The sequence below is a fragment of the Phycodurus eques genome, chromosome 13 (assembly GCF_024500275.1).
Source record: "Phycodurus eques isolate BA_2022a chromosome 13, UOR_Pequ_1.1, whole genome shotgun sequence".
NCBI classification, from domain to species: domain Eukaryota; kingdom Metazoa; phylum Chordata; class Actinopteri; order Syngnathiformes; family Syngnathidae; genus Phycodurus; species Phycodurus eques.
Window position 1 is genome coordinate 13,681,524 of NC_084537.1, and position 20,177 is coordinate 13,701,700.

General features: G+C 40.8%; 1 protein-coding gene across 2 annotated transcripts; it reads left to right on the plus strand.

The window, feature by feature from the left end:
• Nucleotides 1-2,450: 2,450 nt before the first annotated feature.
• On the plus strand, nt 2,451-19,539 carry LOC133411226 (nuclear receptor ROR-beta-like). 2 transcript variants are annotated; one of them, XM_061693298.1, is made up of 11 exons: nt 2,451-2,665; nt 2,767-2,841; nt 8,212-8,297; nt 8,381-8,522; nt 9,576-10,109; nt 12,641-12,762; nt 12,951-13,083; nt 13,492-13,599; nt 14,409-14,519; nt 17,085-17,194; nt 17,280-19,539. In XM_061693298.1, the coding sequence occupies exons 2-11, from the start codon at nt 2,835-2,837 to the stop codon at nt 17,439-17,441; spliced, it is 1,515 nt and encodes a 504-aa protein (XP_061549282.1). In that variant the 5' UTR covers nt 2,451-2,665; nt 2,767-2,834; the 3' UTR covers nt 17,442-19,539. The 2 variants fall into 2 exon arrangements, with proteins under 2 accessions (XP_061549282.1, XP_061549281.1); XM_061693297.1 differs by lacking the exon at nt 2,451-2,665 and having other exon boundaries at nt 2,681-2,841.
• Nucleotides 19,540-20,177: the final 638 nt, after the last annotated feature.

The following is a 20,177-nucleotide window of genomic DNA, read 5'->3' on the forward strand; positions in this document are numbered from 1 at the left end:
AAGCAAAAACCCATGTTAAAAAATATAGCTCTTAAATAAAAAGTGTCAGTAATTGAGACCACAGCCACCATATCAGTCTGTCTACTGAGATCCAGTACAAGAACTGCATAAACATTCTGCCGTCACAAAGCTAAAGATGCTCCTAGAGTTAGTTAATATTATAGGATGGGGTGTTTATTTGCATTAATTACTAGGGATGTCCTGATTACATCCTTTTACACCTGATTCCGAGTCACTTCATTTTATGGAATCTACTGATACTGAGTCCTGACCCGATACCATGGCAACGCATTGAGAAAAAAAGAGCGCAGATCCAAATAGATTTTTTTATTTGAATAAAATATATATTTTTGATTGGACTATATCAGACTGGGCCGAAGGTTCACCTTCAAAAAAGACAAAGACCGTAAGCACACTAAAATACCGAAGGAGTGGCTTCAGAACAACTCCGTGACTGTTTTTCAATGGCCCAGCCAGAGCCCTGACCTAAAACCAATTGAGCATCTCTGGAAAGACCTGAAAATGGCTGCCCACCAACATTCACCAGCCAACCTGACAGAACTGGAGAGGATCCCCAAATCCAGGTGTGAAAAACCTGTTGCATCATTCCCAAAAAGACTCATGGCTGTATTAGCTCAAAAGGGTGCTTCTACTAAATACTGAGCTAAGTGTCTGAATACTTATGGCTGTGTGATATTTCAGGTTTTCTTTTTGAATAAATCTGCAAAGATTTCAACAATTCTGTTTGTTTTCTGTCAATATGGGGTGCTGTGTGTACATTAATGTGGGAAAAAATTAACTTAAATGATTTTAGCAAATGGCTGCAATATAACAGTGAGAATTTTAAGGGGGTCTGAATACTTTCTGTACCCACTGTAGGTGTAAGTCTAGTGTAGTGTTAAAACCAAGTAAACAAAATCTTTTTATAGCACAAAATAATGATACAAAGTAGTTACATTTAAGTATCCTGTCCTAAATAGGAAAGAACTATGCATAGCACTGAAGATAAAGATGTAACTTGGTAGAACTCACATTGTTTTTGAGTAATTAAACAGATGTCAGAATTGAGTGTGAAGCCACCTGTCAAAGTTCAATATAATCAAATTAACTGGTTAATAAGCCCCCTCTTCACTCACGCAGACAAGAAATATTTATCTATAAAACGCTCACTGGCCAGACCACACCCTATCGTCGCTCTTTGCTCCTCATGCACACCACCACCCGCACTTTCTGTTCCAGCGGATTTATTAACCACTTTGTTCCGAATGTCTGCACTACTTTTGGGCAATCTTTTCAATTTTCTGCCCCAAATGACTGGAACACCCTACAACAAATAATAAAACTCATTCATCCCAATATTACAGTTTTGAAAAATTCTGAGGGATACTGTTCATGATCGCTGTGCCTGCTTTTAGCCTGTTAATAACCTTTTAATCGTTTGTTATAATGTTATGTATTATGTAAATATGCTAATACATCACATTGTATAATTTGTTCTATTTATTTGTTTGTATTGTATTTGTATTTTTTTTTTCGGGGGGGGGGGGGGGGGGGGGGGGGGACTTGATTTGATTTTGCTTTGTTTTGCTATGCTGACAGCAGCCCAGTCAGGATTGCATATAGAATCTGTTCTCAATTGTCTTACCAGGATAAAGGTTAAATATTTAAATCCATCCATCCATTCGCTGTACCACTTACCCTCACTAGGGTTGCGGGTGCACTGGTGCCAGCTGACTTTGGGGCGAGAGGCGCGGTACACCCTGAATAGGTCGCCCACCAATGGCAGGGTACAGACAAACGTTCACATTCAGAGACAATTTAGAGTTTTCCATTAACCTACCATGCATGTTTTTGGAATGTTGGAGGAAAGCAGATTACCCGGAGAAAACCCACGCAGGCAGAGGCAGAACATGCAAATTCCACACAGGAAGGACGGTGCCCAGTTATGTGCCCATGACCTTTGCACTGTGAGGCGGCTGTGCTAATCAGTCGGCCACCATGCCACCCTAAATAAGTAAGTAAGTAAGTAAATCAGAAGTAACCAACCAGTTACTCACTGAATACTTAGTGTTCCGCAAGTAATTATTTGGAGGACTACTCTTTATTTTTACACGACTCATATCGTTCTAAAGTAACAGTATACTTGAGTAAAATTGCGGGTTACTTTGATTGTGGCCTATGTGACTAGTGCCCCACATGACAAAATATTAATTAGAGCAATAGATGCAAATAAAGACCTCATAACACAACCATGACTAAATCAGTGATGCTTCAATAACAGTGGAGTGTACAGTCCACTTATCTAAACCACGTCTGAGCGTGGCCGTGACGGGACGCCGTGCGCGCGCCCCTCCGGCCTCTCCTCTCCTCTTCACTTCCACTCCACTGCCACCTTAAGCTCGCGCCCGCGCGCGCGCGCGCGCGCGCCCCCGCCGCTTGCTGCTGCTCGAGGAGGTTGTGGCGGTGAGATCATGTGAGAGAGCACGCTTGGAGAGAGTAGGTTAGCAGGGTAGACTGAGAGGAAGGCGCTGACTGTGTGGACCACCGTGTGCACCGTGGGGACTATTCTGGCCATTCGCAAGGGCGTTTAGGATGCAATCCAAAGCGACTTTCTCCACTCTTTTAATTCGCTTGGACTTCACCAAACGATAGACGACACTTAGAGGTGTTTTTTTTGTTTGTTTTTTTTTTTTTTTCCCCCTCGCAGATCCAGTCTGCGGTCGGGAACAAGAGATTATTATTTACACAGCCACTTCTTTCTGGCAGTCACCTGCAGCGCAGCCAAATGTAGCCACGCTTCCTTCTCCGCCGGTTAAGAAGAAGAACAGGTCAAAATGAGAGGTAAGTGCATTCAAGTGAAATCGTGTTGTGTATGTTTGCCGTAATTTACCGCCAAGAAAGAGCGCATTGAAGGGGTTGCCTGCCACATGTGCGCGCAAAGACCCTCGGCGTGCGCCTGTTTTGCTCCTAAATGCGCATTAATCCCCCCATGACTGGATTACGGCTGAAGACTGCAGTTCACTTCTTACCTTTAAATTTACTTGCAGCGGGTTTTGGCCAGTCTACAATAAATGCATGAAAACCATGAATTATAGGAATTTTGTTGTGAATTTTCAATGCTGACACATTATTTGATCAATTAACTACGTGTGTGTGTTTTAATAATACAAAACCTGTCAGCGAGTGAATTATGACATCTATGTCACGCGGGAGACCATCTGTACATTCGGGTTAGGGATCCATATTCATGTTATGCAATAAGGAAAGGGGAGGGGCGTGAGACGAGCTTGTTGTTAACCAAAACTACAATTATGTAATCGAGATGTTTGCATTTCTATACTTCAATTCTGTCGATATAAACATGGAATAATGCATAATTCATCATATAACTCATTTAGCAAATTGACTTTCTCACGTGTCTGGTTATGAGCAACAGAACGGCTTCGTGTGTAAAAACAAATAACTTTGAGACAATTCTCGTTTAAAAAATAAATATGTTGAGTCATCCATCATGCCATTTTATCAGGTTGGTTATGCTGTTGTTGAAGTGGCCGTGTGACTGCACAGAGGGAGAGGGACATGGCTGTTGCACTGACCTAGTTATGTCACCCAACGTTACACAGCATGCGCAGCAGAGGGAGGGGGCGCGGCAGAGGGTAGCGCCTGCCTGACTGCCTGCAGGCCATGTGCAAAAAAAAAAAAAGCATACTGACACTTGCACTTGAACTTGAACTTGACTCCTGACTAACCGCCACTGCGGAATGAACTTGAACTTGAGCAGGCATCCCTAGAAGACTGCAGTATATCATTGACAATCTGTGCATGCCATCTGTCTGTAACATCCACTGAACATTTACAATGGTTTACATAGATAGATAGATACTTTATTAATCCTTAATTAATTAAGTCAATAGTAGTATTTATGCAGGATTAGCCATTTTTTTTATGAAAATATCATTTGATAGTTAATTTAAAAAAATATACTGATAATTATCTAAATGTATTGGATGCCATGTGCTGCAATGAGCCTTTCCACAGCAGAGTACAGTAATCACCTTCATATTTACAGTTCACTATTCATGAATTCATATATCTGTTTTTTTCACCTGCTCGTCGCCAAAAAAAATTACCTACATGTTTTTTTGTGCGCTTTCTGAAACACACTAAAAAGCCAAAGGATCCTGCCAAAGCCCTGGCTAAATATGAATTGGTGTCAAGGAAGTGTGTTGAGGTGAGACATCTCGTTTTAGAGAGTTGGGATGGAACTAAATTTAGTCTGGGTTATTAGTGGAAGGTATGGAGAGTCTTCACCACTTGTGCATGCAAGTGAGGACATCCAGAGCATTTTTTTTAAATAAAATAATCTGTAGGGCATTTACTTGCAAAGATAATTAGTTATTTAAATTCAGATTGAAATGATAAACTGTTTTAGTGTGTGGTATAGTTACGGTTTAACCTATTACGTAATATTGGCAATTATAAAAATGTTTAGGGGCATGCCAGTTAATTGCAGTTTTTCGGCACTTGCAGCAGGGCTCAGACCCCCACAAATAGCAGGGGATTACTGTAGCCTATACTGTACTGTAGTGTTTTTTTTTTTTTTTTTTTTCAAGAAGCATGAGGGAGTGAATGAGGCGAGGGTGCTAGGAAGCAGTAGAGAGTGCCCCTGTTGGTGGGAGGTTTCCCTTTTGGTGCAAGACATCCAAATGTAAACAAACTGGAGCTCTTATCACGCAGAAAATATATGTTAGTCACTTGATCACCAACAGAAAAGAAAAAATTACATCTTAGTTTGAAGTTGTGCATATCTGGTACATTACAATTAGGTTGAAATTGTTTATTCCATCTTTGACATGCTGACGTAATTTAAGATTACAGGCTTTTTATTTTGGAGTGCAGGGTGCATTGATTACTAAGGGAAATGGCACAGCATCACCTTAGACAGAAGAGGCCTTTGAAATTCTTTGCTCTGTTCTAACCCCCCTCTGTCTCACTTGTGTTTTTTTAAATAGAGCTCCTCAATTTGAATGCATTCAAATTCTCTATATACAGTAGCACGCTGTTGAGATATGACTACATGATGCACCATCATCCTGTGCCCTGCTGCGAGGAAATGATGCAATCCAAATTGCTTAAACCTGTGGAATGAAACCTCACGGTGTCATACCTTGCAATTTCGTTGCGAGCAAGTCACAACAACGCATATTTGGCTAATTTGCTCTCAAAGTGTATGCATAAATACACAGATGATTACCACACGTTGAGCAATAGTATGAAGGTTATTATTCAGTATGAAATGAGCTAATTAAAAAAAAAATGCACAACGCTGGCTTTCACAAAGTGTTGCCAAAGGGCATCGAGCCATGCTCATATTATTATGACACCCAAACAAAAAAAATGGTTGGGCAAGTATTGACGTATGTTGGCACACTTGTGACCGTGCATGCAATGGGGAGCATGTGAATGGTCAAAATTTATTTTTCACTCTCAGCCATGGTTGTGACACACTGGCACAGTGGCTCTTGTGCAATTGCTGGCGGTCTGTTCCACCTTAGATACCAAGAAGAAAATGTTGGATGAATAAACTCATGATTTTCATTGCTTCACCTTTTCGCAACTCTAAAGTAAATTGGCCTTTTCAACAGATGATAACAAGGTCAGACGTTTAACAGCAGCCGAGCGATGGTTGACACACGAACCGTTAATAAGCTTGTTCTGGCTTCTTTCCGATACAGCTCAACCAGCCGCCATGTGAAAAACATTCTTTCCCTCATAGATTTTGTGACAGAGTCACTCTGTTGGTCTATGACAAATGTTGAATGTCCCTTCATGCATCACGTTAGTGAAAAAGGCAGGCTTGTATTGATCGGTTGGAGTGCAGCGGTTCTCTTCAGAACAAAAGGTCAGATAGATCAACTGATATTGAGGTTCTAATGTAAATGTAAGCTAGTGTAACATAAAATTTCCTCTGCCTTTACAAAGTGATGAAAAAAATGGATGTCAACATTCCTTTTCCTCTTTTACAATAGGGTCTTGCTTTTCTTTTTTGCAACAGTAAGCAATATGCTCACATTAGAGTTTGATATACTGTAATACCGTCTTTGGTCAACAGATTTAGAGACATGCATTAGAGCCTGCTACATTGAAGGTGGGTGGCTGGGTGGGCGTCTGTACTGTATTTCTGGCTCTTGGCACTGGACAAGAATAGACGTGGCTGTACCGAAGCTCATGGTCAAAGACAGACAAGAGGGGTGGGACACCAAATGGTACTGGTTCCTAGTTTAACTGTACTGTAGTATGTACAGTAGCTCAGTCATTATATGTGTGTATGTCAGTAGTAAAACATGTTTATTGCTTATGTCTTCCAAGACATAACTGGTGAAAGCAGTTTTTCCAGTGTCATTGTTATTACTTGGAGTGGTTAGTTTTACTGTTATGCAACAGCGTTTTTCTGATGCAAATTCCAGGCCGTAAATAAAATGTTTATCATGGAAGCAAGAGCTTTGTTGAGCTCCACCTTAAAATTGGTCTGTGGAGTGCTGTGATGTGCCTGCTACCCTCCTCCCTCCCCTTGCAGTGGGAAAGTGTGTCAGTGGGACAGAATGTCCACATTGGCTGACAGGCTACAGCGGTTGAACGACGGTGGACTCAGCCAATACCGAGCAGGCTGCCACCGCCGCCCAGCCAGTGGGATAGAGCAAATCCGGCAAGGGCAGGTCGGTCGATGTTGCTAGAGTGAGCCGGCTCAATGAGAGTTGTGAGGAATGCTCACAGACAAGAGTTATATAATCGAGAGATGGGGGCGGGAGGGAGAGGAGAGCCTCGCTGAAACAGATGGAGGGGGTGGTGGGTATTTTTTTTCCATTACATGCCTGCAGCTGCCCCGATCAGTTAGAGTACAGTATTTTAGTCTACAGCTTTAGAGCTGAGCAGGCAACCAAGTGCGGGTACGTGTGGGAAAGTTGTCTTTTTGTTCTTGGAGAAGTCTAGTAATCACACATATGTGAATTACCATACATTACCCAATAAATGTGGATCAGACTAAGGAATTTAGAACTATATGATTTAAAAAAACAGACCAAGCAACATATCTTATGATATTGCTGATTTGCCTCTAACAAGACAGGATTCTTTGTTCCTCTCTTCCCTTCATGGGGGCCTCATGCAGCGTGCAGACAAACGCAGTTGAAGGCAAGTTGCCTTCTCTAGTCCTGTTGGCCTATGCACAAACTTTGTGAGACTTTAAAGTTCCTTTTTTCCACAAGACCCCCTTTTCCGGCTCTTTAGATTTGTGTTGGTTTCCATTCCCAATTAATCATCTTTTTTATTCCAATGAGCCAACAATGTACATTTTATAAATAAATCATATCCTATTAATGCCCTGCGATTGGCTGGCGACAAGTTCAGGGTTGCCCCGCCTCTCGCCCGGAGATAGTTGGGATAGACACTAGCACGCCTGCGACAATAGTGAGGATAAGCGGAACGGAAAAAAATTAAACATTTATTTTAAGCCTACGTCTCAGTAATTACTATTTCGTCCTTATAAAGACCAAAAATGCAGAATTTAAAAGTTTGTTAAAAACACTTCGCACTTGGTATTAGTTTGTGAAGTGTGACCTTTTAATTCAGGATACAGAGAATTACAGCTGCCTAACTGCGAAAAGGCCACAGCTCGCCGTTTCTAGGTCAACAGTAGACACAAAGGATATTATTTTGGTCAAGATTTATAACAGAAGAGAGCAAGACAGCACTGCACAGATGAAATGAGCTCAAAGGCAGGCAAAGTTCACAACCACTATCATAAAGCAATATAAAATCTGCTTATCGGAGTGCACAAAACACTTGCTGTTGGAGCTAAACGCTAAAGTGTTATTTAAAAAGTTTGATTAATAAAAACAAGACCAAGCATCTTAAAGCCATTGGTTTTGTGTAAATCTGCTTAAAATCTCTTAAAAGGTGTTTCAGAGTATCGTCTAATAATATTTTGGGGGAAACCTAGCTTGAACAATTAATGTCCCTCTCTCAATACGGAAGTATGATAGCACAGAAGGCAGGTTAAGGTGTGTTTTAGGTTTGACGGAAGGTTTTTCAGTATTGGCAAAAATTCTGAAACAAATGGACTTGTTGTTTCCTTGTGTGAAGTACAGCTTTAGTTTCTGAATGCAAGACAATCTTCTTCTGACCTGGTCAATTTTGGTTTTGATCCTCCAGCTCAGATCGAGGTCATCCCCTGTAAAATCTGTGGGGACAAGTCCTCTGGGATCCACTATGGGGTCATAACCTGTGAAGGCTGCAAGGTAAGGATGAAAACAAGACATGCTTGAAGGATCATGTTATATCTCAAAAGTGCATGTGTCAATTGAGTGTGCTTGTCTTTTAGGGGTTCTTCCGTCGCAGCCAACAAAACAATGCCATGTACTCTTGCTCCCGCCAGAGGAACTGTTTGATCGACCGAACGAACCGCAACCGCTGCCAGCACTGTCGTCTACAGAAGTGTCTGGCTTTGGGCATGAGCCGAGATGGTAAACAGAGAGCATACTCCATTCACACACTTCCTATAAGCTTATAATGATTACCTTCTGTGGCGTAATCAAACTCTATCACAATTGTGAGGTGTTCTGTAGAGACTTAAATAAGGGAAGTTGAGTAGCTTGTGTCCCTCATTCCTCTAAATTGAAGGCGATACCATGAGAACTTGAGGCCCTCAGTGTTAACTTCAGCTGTTGGGAGATGCCTCGACACCTCCGCCCCACTCTTTTTTGGGCTGCAGAGAGAAAACTAATACAGTGTACAGACTGTCATAGAGTAAACTGGATATCAAACCTGGAACATACAGTACTACCTAGAGGTTAAGGTTTGTTTGTTTCAAGTTAAGTTTGTTTCAACCTCTTTAGTAATCAGCAGTAGGACATGGATTGATTTGACCAAAAACACCAGTTTCGGTTCAAAGGGGTAGAAAAAATATTTTTGTGAAAAGAAACAAGTCAAGAAGAACAGTTACTTTGATGCAAATAGTTTTTGCTTTTGTGACACCTCAAATTATAAAACAAGACAGAGAGGGCTTTTGATGGCAAAATAATTATTTACAGATATACAGTACGTCAACACCTTTTTAACATGGCATTCATCATTCACTCCAATAACTGTGACATTTTGCCTCACTTTGGAGACACACACTCTACTACCTACCATGACACATACTCTGTTTGAGTGTGAGCTGCCTAAATTTGTCCGACTTCCAACAATTTTCTCTCCCTCATGATCACGGGCAGGACATGCTGAGATTCACCCCCTAATCTTTATTTTCAACTCAAAAGCTGCGCTGATCTTAAATCTAAAGCAATGTAACTCCACCATCTCCAGGGATCTGTTCGTCATTACAGTGGTTTACAATGTTGAATTTCAAATCCACACTTACCCGTTTGAAAAACCTAGTTGACGAACATATACGTCCGTGAAAGTAAATAGTTGGATTCCAGTTGACGAATATAAACATCCACGCCAGTGAAGGAGTTACAGGAAATACTGTATGAGGTAGCATGATCTAATGATGAAAATACATTTTCTGTCAACAGCGGTGAAGTTTGGCCGTATGTCCAAAAAGCAGCGGGACAGCCTGTATGCTGAAGTGCAGAAGCATCAGAAATCTCAGGAGTGTGTGGACTCCGGAGATGTGGGCTCGACTGCTCTGTCCTTACCCAGAGAGGATGGTGCATGTGGCGGTAGCGGTGAGGACGGCGAGGAAGATTTGAGCCGTTCCTACAGCACCGGGGGATCCAGCTCCACCCTCAGCGACCTCGATGACATTGCAGCGCTCCCCGACCTATTCGACCTACCGCTGACCCCCGAGGAGGCCAGCGAGTATTGCAGCCTGGAGCTACTGGGAGGGAGTGGAGGGACCAGCACGGGAAACACCTCCAACTCATCATCCGCTTCTTCCTCTTCCTCATCCCCGTCCAATCAGAATTCTCCACAGCAGACAATGATGGATGGGTCAGACAGCAATGGCATCCAGCTTCTGCACACACATTCTCACTCACATCCACTGTTTGAAGACACACACGCACTGCTGGACCAGTTACCTGATGACTGCTCAATAACAGAACTTGGTGAGTAGTGACACCACATCACCACAACTCTCAATGAAATAGCTTGAGAGTGACAAAGTAATTATAAAATTCACTAGGCCTGAACAAAAATTATGGTATCCGTATAAGCGATTAATATAGGCCATTATAATCATTTTTAGGGAAGGGTCAATTATTCGTGGAAATCGCTAATTCGCAGTCGGACTCGGTCCCTACCCCCTGCGAATAGCGGGGGTCCACTGTAATTGTATCTGTTTCGAGTTATGGTCCATGACCATTGCGCGTTTTTCCTTTCTTAAATAGCAAGGTACCAACAGTGTTGTCAGTTGTGTAACGTAAATAAAAACAATACATTTGCAAATCCTTTTCAACCTATATTCAGTATACACTATATATTATTATTATACAAAGATGAGATATTTAATGTTCAAACTGATAATGTTTCTTTATTTATTTATTTTTGAAATATTCACTCATTTTGAATTTGATGCCTGCAACACTTTCCAAAAAAGCTACGACAGGGGCATGTTTCCCACTGTGCATTACCATTCCTTTCAACAACACTCAATAAGCAATTCTTGAAGCTTTGTAGGTGTAATTCTTTCCCATTCTTGCTTGATGTACAACTTCAGTTGCTCAACTGTCCGAGGTCTCCGTTGTCGTATTTTGCGCTTTGTAACGCGCCGCACATTTTCAAGAGGAGACAGCTCTGGACTGTTGGCAGGCCAGTCTAGTAGTACTTGCACTCTTTTACTAAGAAGCTACACTGTTGTAACACGTGCAGAATGTGCCTTTGCATTGTCTTGCATAAGCAAGAATGTCCCTGACAAAGAAGTTGCATGGATGGCAGCATATGTTCCTCCAAAACCTGTATGTACCTTTCAGCATTAATGGTGCATTCACAGATGTGGTGAACCTCATCCCTTCCTTACTTGTGACCGACTGAGCTTTTCAGGGATGCTCCTTTTATACCGAATCATGACAATTAACTTGTTCACCTGTGGAATGTTCCAATCGTGTTTTTTGAACATTCCGCAACTTTTCAGGTCTTTTGTTGCCCCTGTCCCAGCTTTTTTGTGGAACTTGTTGCAGGCATCAAATTCAAAATGAGAGAATATTTGGAGGGAGAAAAGGAAAAAAATAAACTACTAACAATCAGTTTGAACAATAAATATCTTGTCTTTGTAGTGTATTCAATTGAATATAGGCTTAAATGGATTTGAAAATCATTGTATCCTAATTTTATTAAAATTTTAACCAAAATCCCAACTTCATCGGAATAGGGGATTGTAAATGAATGACCTTCACCCTGCATAAAGATAGATACAGTAGTATGTGAAGAATTAAGAAGACTAAAGCTATTTTCACATTAATCTGTTGGAGGAGAGTTTTTTCCTGTACCAACTTTAATTACTGGAATTTATGTCACATAAATTCCATGTCACTACATGGAATTTATGTCACTCTGTGCATGACTTATGACAAAGTAACCAAAGTAGTTTGAATTAGATTGTGGTTAAGTACATAAATTGTTGGTCTGTTTCCAATCCAAGGAACTCCAAGCAAAGAAACAATAAAATAGAACTTATTGCAAATATATGGGAGTGTCCAGGGTCCAGAGTACTCAGTGTACTATTGGATACATTTCAAAGATAAGAATGCTCAGTTTTAATTGACACTGCCAGAGGTATTCATTACATTTTTCATTTATTTTATTTCACCTTTATCTAACTAGGTTACTCCAATTGAGATCAAAGATCTCTTTTACAAGGTAGACCTGGCTAAGATGGCAGCAGCAAAGATTTACCATGAAAATGTATCACATAAAACACAAGGTATTGCAATTAATTCACCAAAGCTTTAAACGTCTGCAATGAAACAAGGGCTTAAAGTTGAAGTTCATGGAATTAATTCCAAGCATAACATGCCCAAATGCTTTCTTGCCCAATTCAGTTCATACTTTGGGAACGACAAATTGCACAGCATCCATAGATCGGAGAACTTCCATGTTTCCTAAAAGTGTACTTTGGTCCTTCACAACAACTTAGCTTCTAGGATCACTGGGAAAGACAAACCCATCCACTGTGATAAGGCAGCAGCTAAAGTAGGGAGTCTATCAAACACAAGTTGTGAATACTGAAGGGCTGCGCTTTATATAGCATCTATGTAGAAATGAAAAGTTTGAGTTTGGATATTCTGACATTATTAAGATTATTATGCAAAGTCAAATTAAAGATTATGTTGTGAATAATAATGGGCCCAGCACAGAACCTTGAAGGACCTTTTTTTAACATTCCAATCCCTCTGAAGAAGAAAGGCCTGGGTTCTGCTTGTGATATCATTTCCAAACCACTAAACTGCTTGTTGAGAAAAACAACAACTGAAAAACAAGGAAAAACAATACAGTTGATTGGTAGCCAGTGATGCAAGGTCACACTGCCATGATCTTTGGATAAGTAAACAAAATCATGTTCACAAAAGCTAAACTTGCCTTCCATTCAAATCCCTTGAGTAATGAATATATTTATGTGTTTTATATATTTGTCTTGCAGAGCGAATCACCCAGTGTATTTTAAAGTCTCACTTGGAGACATGTCAGTACAGTGCTGAGGACATGAAGAGATTCACTTGGGTACAATACACACCTGAGGAAGCGCGTGCTTTTCAGAACAAGGTACATATTATCTCTCCTAATATTCCATGTGTAATTTTCATGTCCTGTGAGAATAACAGCTCAGTAGCAGACTAACTAGTCAGACAAAGCTATTGAGCGCTTATGTTAAAGTGGTTAATGTGATGTTCAAAAAAGGTTCCTTTGAGTGATCAAGTGATTTTAACATGTCCATTTTTTCTGTTTATCAGTCAGCTGAGTGGATGTGGCAGCAGTGTGCACACCACATAACCAATGCCGTCCAGTATGTGGTGGAGTTTGCCAAACGAATAGCTGGCTTTATGGATCTTTGCCAGAATGACCAGATTATTTTGCTGAAAGCAGGTCAGTGTACAGTCCACAATGGGTATACTAAGATATCATAGGTCACAGAGTTCTACCAAAGTAAACAAGAATATAAAACTTGCTAACTCGAGTTCCTTCTTGTTCTTTGTATCCAACCTTCTCTTCCTTCTTTTGCCCCATTTCTTTGAACATTGGGGAGAAAACCATTATTCTGGAATTTTTTTTTAACTCATTTTCATTTTCTTCATATATATTTACTATATGTGGAAATAAAACATGTATTTGACAATGTATTTACTTTCTGTTAATATTATATATATTATATTAAAACATACATTTGTGAATATAAGTTTCCATGGTTCAAATTATCATTGCCTCTGTGAACCCCCTTCCATCTCCCTCCTCATGCATTTCTCCATATCTTTGCCCCTATGGCTGCCTTTTCAGGATGCCTGGAGGTCCTGCTGATCCGTATGTGCCGGGCTTTTAACGTCAACAACAGCACCATTTTCTTCAACGGAAAATTTGCCTCGCCTCAGTTCTTCAAAGCACTTGGTGAGCATCACATGGGAAAGCCATGACAAAAGCTCCAAAACATTCAGATTAACACATCTGCTGTATCCTACGCTTAGTCATAAGTCATTTTGAAAAGCCAGCAAAAAAACAGTAAATCCGATTGCTGTTTTTAGAGTCTACTTTTTTGTTTTTTATTTAACATAAATACTCATATTCTTTGCCACAGTTGTACACATCTAGTTGTATACAACAGTAGCAAATAGAAACACATTTAATAAACCTGAAGCCGTTTTAAGGTTAGTTACAGTAACCTTCAGTCGAATGGTAACATTTACACAGAAATGTGGTAAAGAGGTTTCATGTTTAAATATGTACCAGAGGTTGTAAACATAATACAGTTCAGGTACACTTTTAAAAGAAAACAATGGTTAGCTCGCAGGTACCAATGACAGGACTTTAGTCGCAAGAAATAAAATAAACCATCTTTAAATTGTAAAAGTTCAAACAAGGCCTCTAGGCATATCTCCCTCATGAAGAATTGAGGCCAGCTAAATAGTGACTCAACACTGCCTCCTGTAGTAAAAAAATAAAAAAAGCAGTATGACTGGATTGCGAATGGAAAAAATGGAATAGAATGGAAACGTTATTGTTACGTCAAGAAACAGCAGTTCTCCTCTCCCCAGATGTCTGACATTATGGTACAATACTCCTGTCTTACCTCACTATATTCATAGAGAAATAGATTACATGTTATTTTTATGATTATACAGCGGATGCCTCCAACACTTAAATTAGCCCTTTGACACAGCATTTTTTAATGCAATGATTTTCATAATGTGTTTATTCAGGTTGCGATGACCTGGTGAGTGCAGTGTTTGAACTGGGAAAAGGACTCTGTCGCCTCCAGCTGTCTGATGAAGAGATGGCTCTGTTTAGTGCAGCTGTTCTTCTCTCCCCTGGTGATTATTATTTGAAATCGTTTCTTTAGCCTTAGAAATGCACTGCAACATAAATACATGACCGTGTATACAGTAATCACCTGCATAAGCGCGGTTCACTATTCATGAATTAAACCTATTTTATTTCTGTGGTAACTATCCTCCGCTAGTTATTGAAAACATTTGCAGGTTTTGTGCTCTTTCTGAAACACCTTAAGATGCCGCTGTTACTGCTGAGCAATAAGTGAGAGCAAGGAGGAAAGTGTGCATAAAAGAGAATTTCCAAAGATTAGGATCATTTCACACTTATTAAAAAACACCAAACAGCAATGTGCCTATTGCAAAGCATAATTGGCTTCTGTTACACAACTGCACATCCACAGTAAAGTAAACATTGTTAGCTAATTTTATATAGTTTACCACCGCTAGTTAGAACGAATTGTAATCCCTCATCAGGAGGTCAACGATAGACACAGTTGCCGATGCACTTTCAATCGCTTTATTGAACAAATGGTAAAAAAATAAACACAAGCACAAGTTTGCCACAACTGACGCTAAGTCACTCAACACAGAGTGGCTAATGGTTTAGCCAGTTAACAGACAGGCAACTCTCCATTCTTATTCGCTGACTCCGTTGTCCCTCAACAGAACAGGCCCCCGCCTTTTACAGTCACATGCATTCAGTCTTAGATACAGTACTGTAATACTTGAACTTTCGTTCATTGAAATCGTTCAGACACAACACTGACCACCTGCGATGCAGGTTTGATCATTTGAAAGGGTGGTGGAACTCTCATGTGATTGGTCGGTATGGTTCATCACAACCGTAAAGCCTATATAATATGTTGTGTCGCTTAAAATAGCAGCACCCCGTATGTCTTGAATCATAACCTCTTTTTTTGGTTATGGTGTGGGTCCGTTTGGAACTGCTCCTGGGTCCGCCAGTTACTGACCTCTGTTTTAAACAATATCGCCGAGTGCGCGCTATTCAGGTCCTTAGCACTTAGTTAGCTCGCGGGCTAGCAAACACAATAAATAGTTCACTTTCCCTAAAATGTTCCAGTTGTTTGCATCTACGGAGCCAAAGCCGTTCTGCCAGCGGCTCACTGTCGTGCGCGGCACACCGGGTGTTATCACAACAATAAAAAGTTAAGAGTCCAGAAAAAAAGTCTTGTGTCCATTGTATTTATGTAACAATAACCCGCATTACTGTTCCTCTGATTGGCAAGCACCAAGACAGGACTCATAGTGAATTATGATTTGCTGAAGCACTTCAGCAACAAACACGCACATATGTATGTCAGCAATGGTGGGTCTGTGAACGCAGATTCACCATACTCTTATGCATCCCTGATCGTTTTTGTGCATCCTAAACGCAGAATGCACATCAAATGAGATCCCTGTGTGCGTGTTTTTATATATATATATATATATATATATATATATATATATATAGGAAGTCCTCGATTTACGAGTTCCGTTCCTACGCTGGCGACATAACACTAATTTCCGCGTAAGTCGGATTTCACCGTTAAAGTTGAGATTTACGGCGAAATACTTCTGTTACGGGTATTGTCCCACGTGATTGTGACAGCAAGCTCAGTGTGTGTGGGCGTGTGCGCCGATGTGTGAGTGAGAGGGGACTGCAAAGGAGGAAGGAGTGCGCGCCGGTGCGAGTGTGTACAGTAGCTAGTGTAGTGACGGCGACCGGGGAAGAGTAGCAATTAGCGGAGGACCCGTTGACGTTGAATGTGCAGAGGAGCTAATAAAGCCATTAAAGCATCAAATCGGAGCTTCGTGCCTTTATTGTTGCCACCACCCAGCTCAGCTGTGCAACGAGAGAAGGGAGTTAACACCTGCGTCTCCTGACCACGGTCAGGTGACCGTAGCAGGAAAGGTTAACACTTTGTATAAAGAAACTAAAATACATTAAAATAAAAAAATAAGATGCTGTACTTACCATTACTGCTGAGAGTGTAAAAAAAGGAGGGCGAAAAAGGCAAAGCTACTCCCGCCGCACAAACACAGACAACCACTATGCACTAGCTAAGCTGAAACACAACTGGTGCTGGGACAAAATGGCGGACGAGGCACGGGCGTCGTAAAGTCGAAACGTCGTAGGTCGAGTGCGTCGTAACTCAAGGACTTCCTGTATATATATATATATGGTTGCGATTTCACGGATTGCGTCACTTGCAGGGGTGGCCTGGAACGTAACCCCCATGATAAACACACGCACTTCCTGCAACTGAACCATTTATTTTTTAGGGTAATGCTGAAAGATGAGTTTGAAATGATAAGTGTTTTAGGACCATATTGTGTGGTAAATTTACGGTTTCAACTATCCATCCATCCATTTTCTGAGCCGCTTCTCCTCACTAGGGTCGCGGGCCGGTTTCAACTAATATAGGCAATTCTAAACATTTTGGGGGGAGCGTCAATTACTAGTGTTTTTTCACTATTCCCAGCTATCTGCGGCGGAGTACGAATTCAACAAACTTACTTACTGGCTATGTGAACACTTACTCAGTAAAAAAATATATAATGATACTTTTCCCTAATGTGGAATTATGGTGATTTTGCCAGATCGGCCCTGGCTGATGGATGGCCAAAAGGTTCAGAAGCTTCAGGGAAAGGTTTACCTGGCTCTGCAGCACAGTCTTCATAAGAGTGCTTCTGAGGAGAAACTGGACAAGGTAAAAGTACGCAGCTATGACACTTCATGAGCACATGCTTGTGTCAACAGAAAAATGCTCACCGTATGCCTTTAATTCTCCACAGATGCTGTCCAAACTACCTATCATGAAATCCATTTGTCACCTCCACATTGATAAACTGGAGTTTTTCCGTCTGGTCCACCCAGATACCGCATACAGTTTTCCTCCGCTGTATCGGGAGGTGTTTGGAACTGACATGTCCCTGCCCGACTCCACCAACAGCTAGACAGATGGACTGACTGACAGAAAGACTGACTGACAGAGAGATGGAGGGAGTGTATTTAGAGGAAGGGAAAAGGAGAGACAGAGTAGGATATATATGTTGACGTTCAACAACCAGCAGTTAAAAGACAATCCAGGACTTTAAAATACTCCGTCTCCCGCGATTCCGAGCAGGCAAAGCACCTTACACTACAGACCATGCACGCTCATGCTCCTCTGTGTATTGTAGCAGCACCAACAGATGCATGAGGCAGATACAAGTTTGAAAACTTGTTTAACGTCAGATCTGCTGCGGATCGCCCAAAAAGTAATGAATGTACCTCATCGACAAGCACCAGTGCACAAGCAAGGACTCAACAGTGAATGTATAACCCTGTCACACTTAAGACAGTTTTATACATGGTCACAAAAATGAGATTTCAGTCAATATTGATCTTTCAGTATGGTATTTGTGCATATTCATACAAAACCACGCTATTTATGTACTGACACTTAGGGACCAAGATCACAAGTCATTTTCTAGAACTTCACCTCCGAGAGCCGCTTCTCTCTTGACATTTTGCCTGTGTTCGGTGCTGCCTTGAGTAGGCTCTTGAGAAACCTCAGTCCCACAAATCCCTTTTCCTTGCAAATGCCACTTGGAGACAGGGCAAGATGAAATTATCTTTAATTTATATACACATTTATATACAATATTTTAAATAAGAATGTAAATAGATTACTATGTGAGAATGCGGAGAGTGTTAGAGTGTGTGAGATTAGTTCAGAGTGAAAGGGAGAGAAAAAAGTGCATATTTACACAAAGGAAGCTGATATTTGGACTCTGGACTATTTTCCTCTCTATATAGTACTCTCAGGTTTCCATGACAACCCGCCTCCCCACACTTTTCCTTGACAGCAAACCCACTACGAGGGTTGAACAGACACTTGTACATGCAAACAGGGGCAACGTGTCCATGCAACAGAGGAAACAAATTGCCTTTCTTTGGCATTTAAACTGAGCTCTGATGCTGATAAACCTGCCCCTGCCTGGACAGACAAGAGGAGGACAAATGGGACTCCAAAGGACAAAACTCAAGCAAGGCAAACTTCATGAACTTCATAAGAGGGGATACAAGGTGTGTGTGTGTCCACCCAGCTGTTTCAAACCAGCAGTCAGGTGTAGTATATATAATTCAATCACTCATGTAGTCTCACTTGTTCAGGTCCTCAATTTATAACATAATCCCTCCTTGCTGGTTGGAGCAACTGCATTATTTGTAGACTTGCTATTCCTCTTCCCCATTTTAGTCCCAAACTCAACACTTTTTTCAATAAAAAACACTTAAAGTCCCCTCTTTCTCACTGGAGACTAGTCTACTGCCAGACAGAGCTACCAGCTGCCCCCCTGAGTTGGGCCTCAAAGCCAGTAAGACTTTGTTGTTTATCTATTTGTTTTTGGGGGGTATTTTGTTATGCAAGATCCCTCAAAGTTCCAGTGCTTCACTTGAACATAAAATCAAGTCATGAAGGTTAGCATAGAGATGAACGTCTTACTCGGGGGCGCTGTGACGTTTTTTGGGCCTGCCGCCTGCTGCTCAGGGAGCTAGCTGTGATTTCTTGTCCCTTTATGACCAGCTTTTTAATCCTCACACCTTTGCACCCCACAACCATAATCACTGTGGACGTGAGATCTATTTTTGTGAATGTTGCTCACAAACTGTCCAAGCCCTTCATGTTTGTCTTAACATTGTAACATTAAATTTATGAGAATCTATGTAGGAATACAAAAAAAAATCCGTTTAAAGTTAAATTTCATTCTTGGGGTTTGTTTTCTTTTGCTGTGATCTTCACTTATGTCTTTTATCCACTTTCTTTAACATCTCCACTTTTGTCCTTTCAAGTCAGTAACCATTTTTTTAAAATTGTCATATGATTGGGAAAGTCCAAAAAAACAGACTAGTTTGTCTCCCTTTTCTTTCCTTGTATGTATTTCTTTTTTTAAAAGAGATACAGTAAATTACTAGTTCAAGACTGAGTCTCACGGCTCGATATATATTGTCATCCATTGGGATACATTATATGTGGTTTTAAGAATGTAATAAATGGTTTCTTCTTTGGAAGTGTTTGTCAAGTTATTGTAACATGACTCCCCAACCACTGTGCCATGACAGATCATCAGGTGTGCGGTGGGAAATTATCCAATTTTACTCTTTGTTCATCTATCTATCTATGCCAGCGGCATCTAGAGACAGGCAGAACAATTACATGTTTTTCCACTAGATGGCAGAAGGTACAATGAACCTGTGTAACCACCAGTTGTCATTCATATAAGAGAATAATATCTTTGAGTCAACTCAACATACCTAGGTTTCACACTGAGTAAGTACGTATGAGTAAATTTTGATGAGATCGTAATTTTCTCATTATACTTTTTGTGACATTCTAGTTTGGTGGGGAGCTGGGAGATCTTTTGTATCCACTACTCACAAAAACAAAATGGGATATTAGGCTCTCAAGTGAAATTTCAGGATAAACCTAAAATGGACTATAAAACCTTTTCAGATGAAGTTCATATGTACTTCTTAAACCTTTTGAATGCAACTATTTAATGTTTCAGTAGTTTTTGCACAACTTTCTGCTCTCTGGCATTTGATCTGAATCGACAAATAAACAGTCTTCTTCATCACGCTGTTCACATTTTTACATCATGAGACCAAGAAGATGGCTAGCAATTAATTAACAGTATACCTCGTGAGGA

Bases quoted from the DNA above. Each gene is read 5' to 3' on its own strand.
- LOC133411226 (XM_061693298.1), top strand. The intron at 13,084-13,491 runs GTCAGTGTACAG...CTGCCTTTTCAG, and splicing joins GATTATTTTGCTGAAAGCAG to GATGCCTGGAGGTCCTGCTG. The intron at 14,520-17,084 runs GTGATTATTATT...TGATTTTGCCAG, and splicing joins AGCTGTTCTTCTCTCCCCTG to ATCGGCCCTGGCTGATGGAT.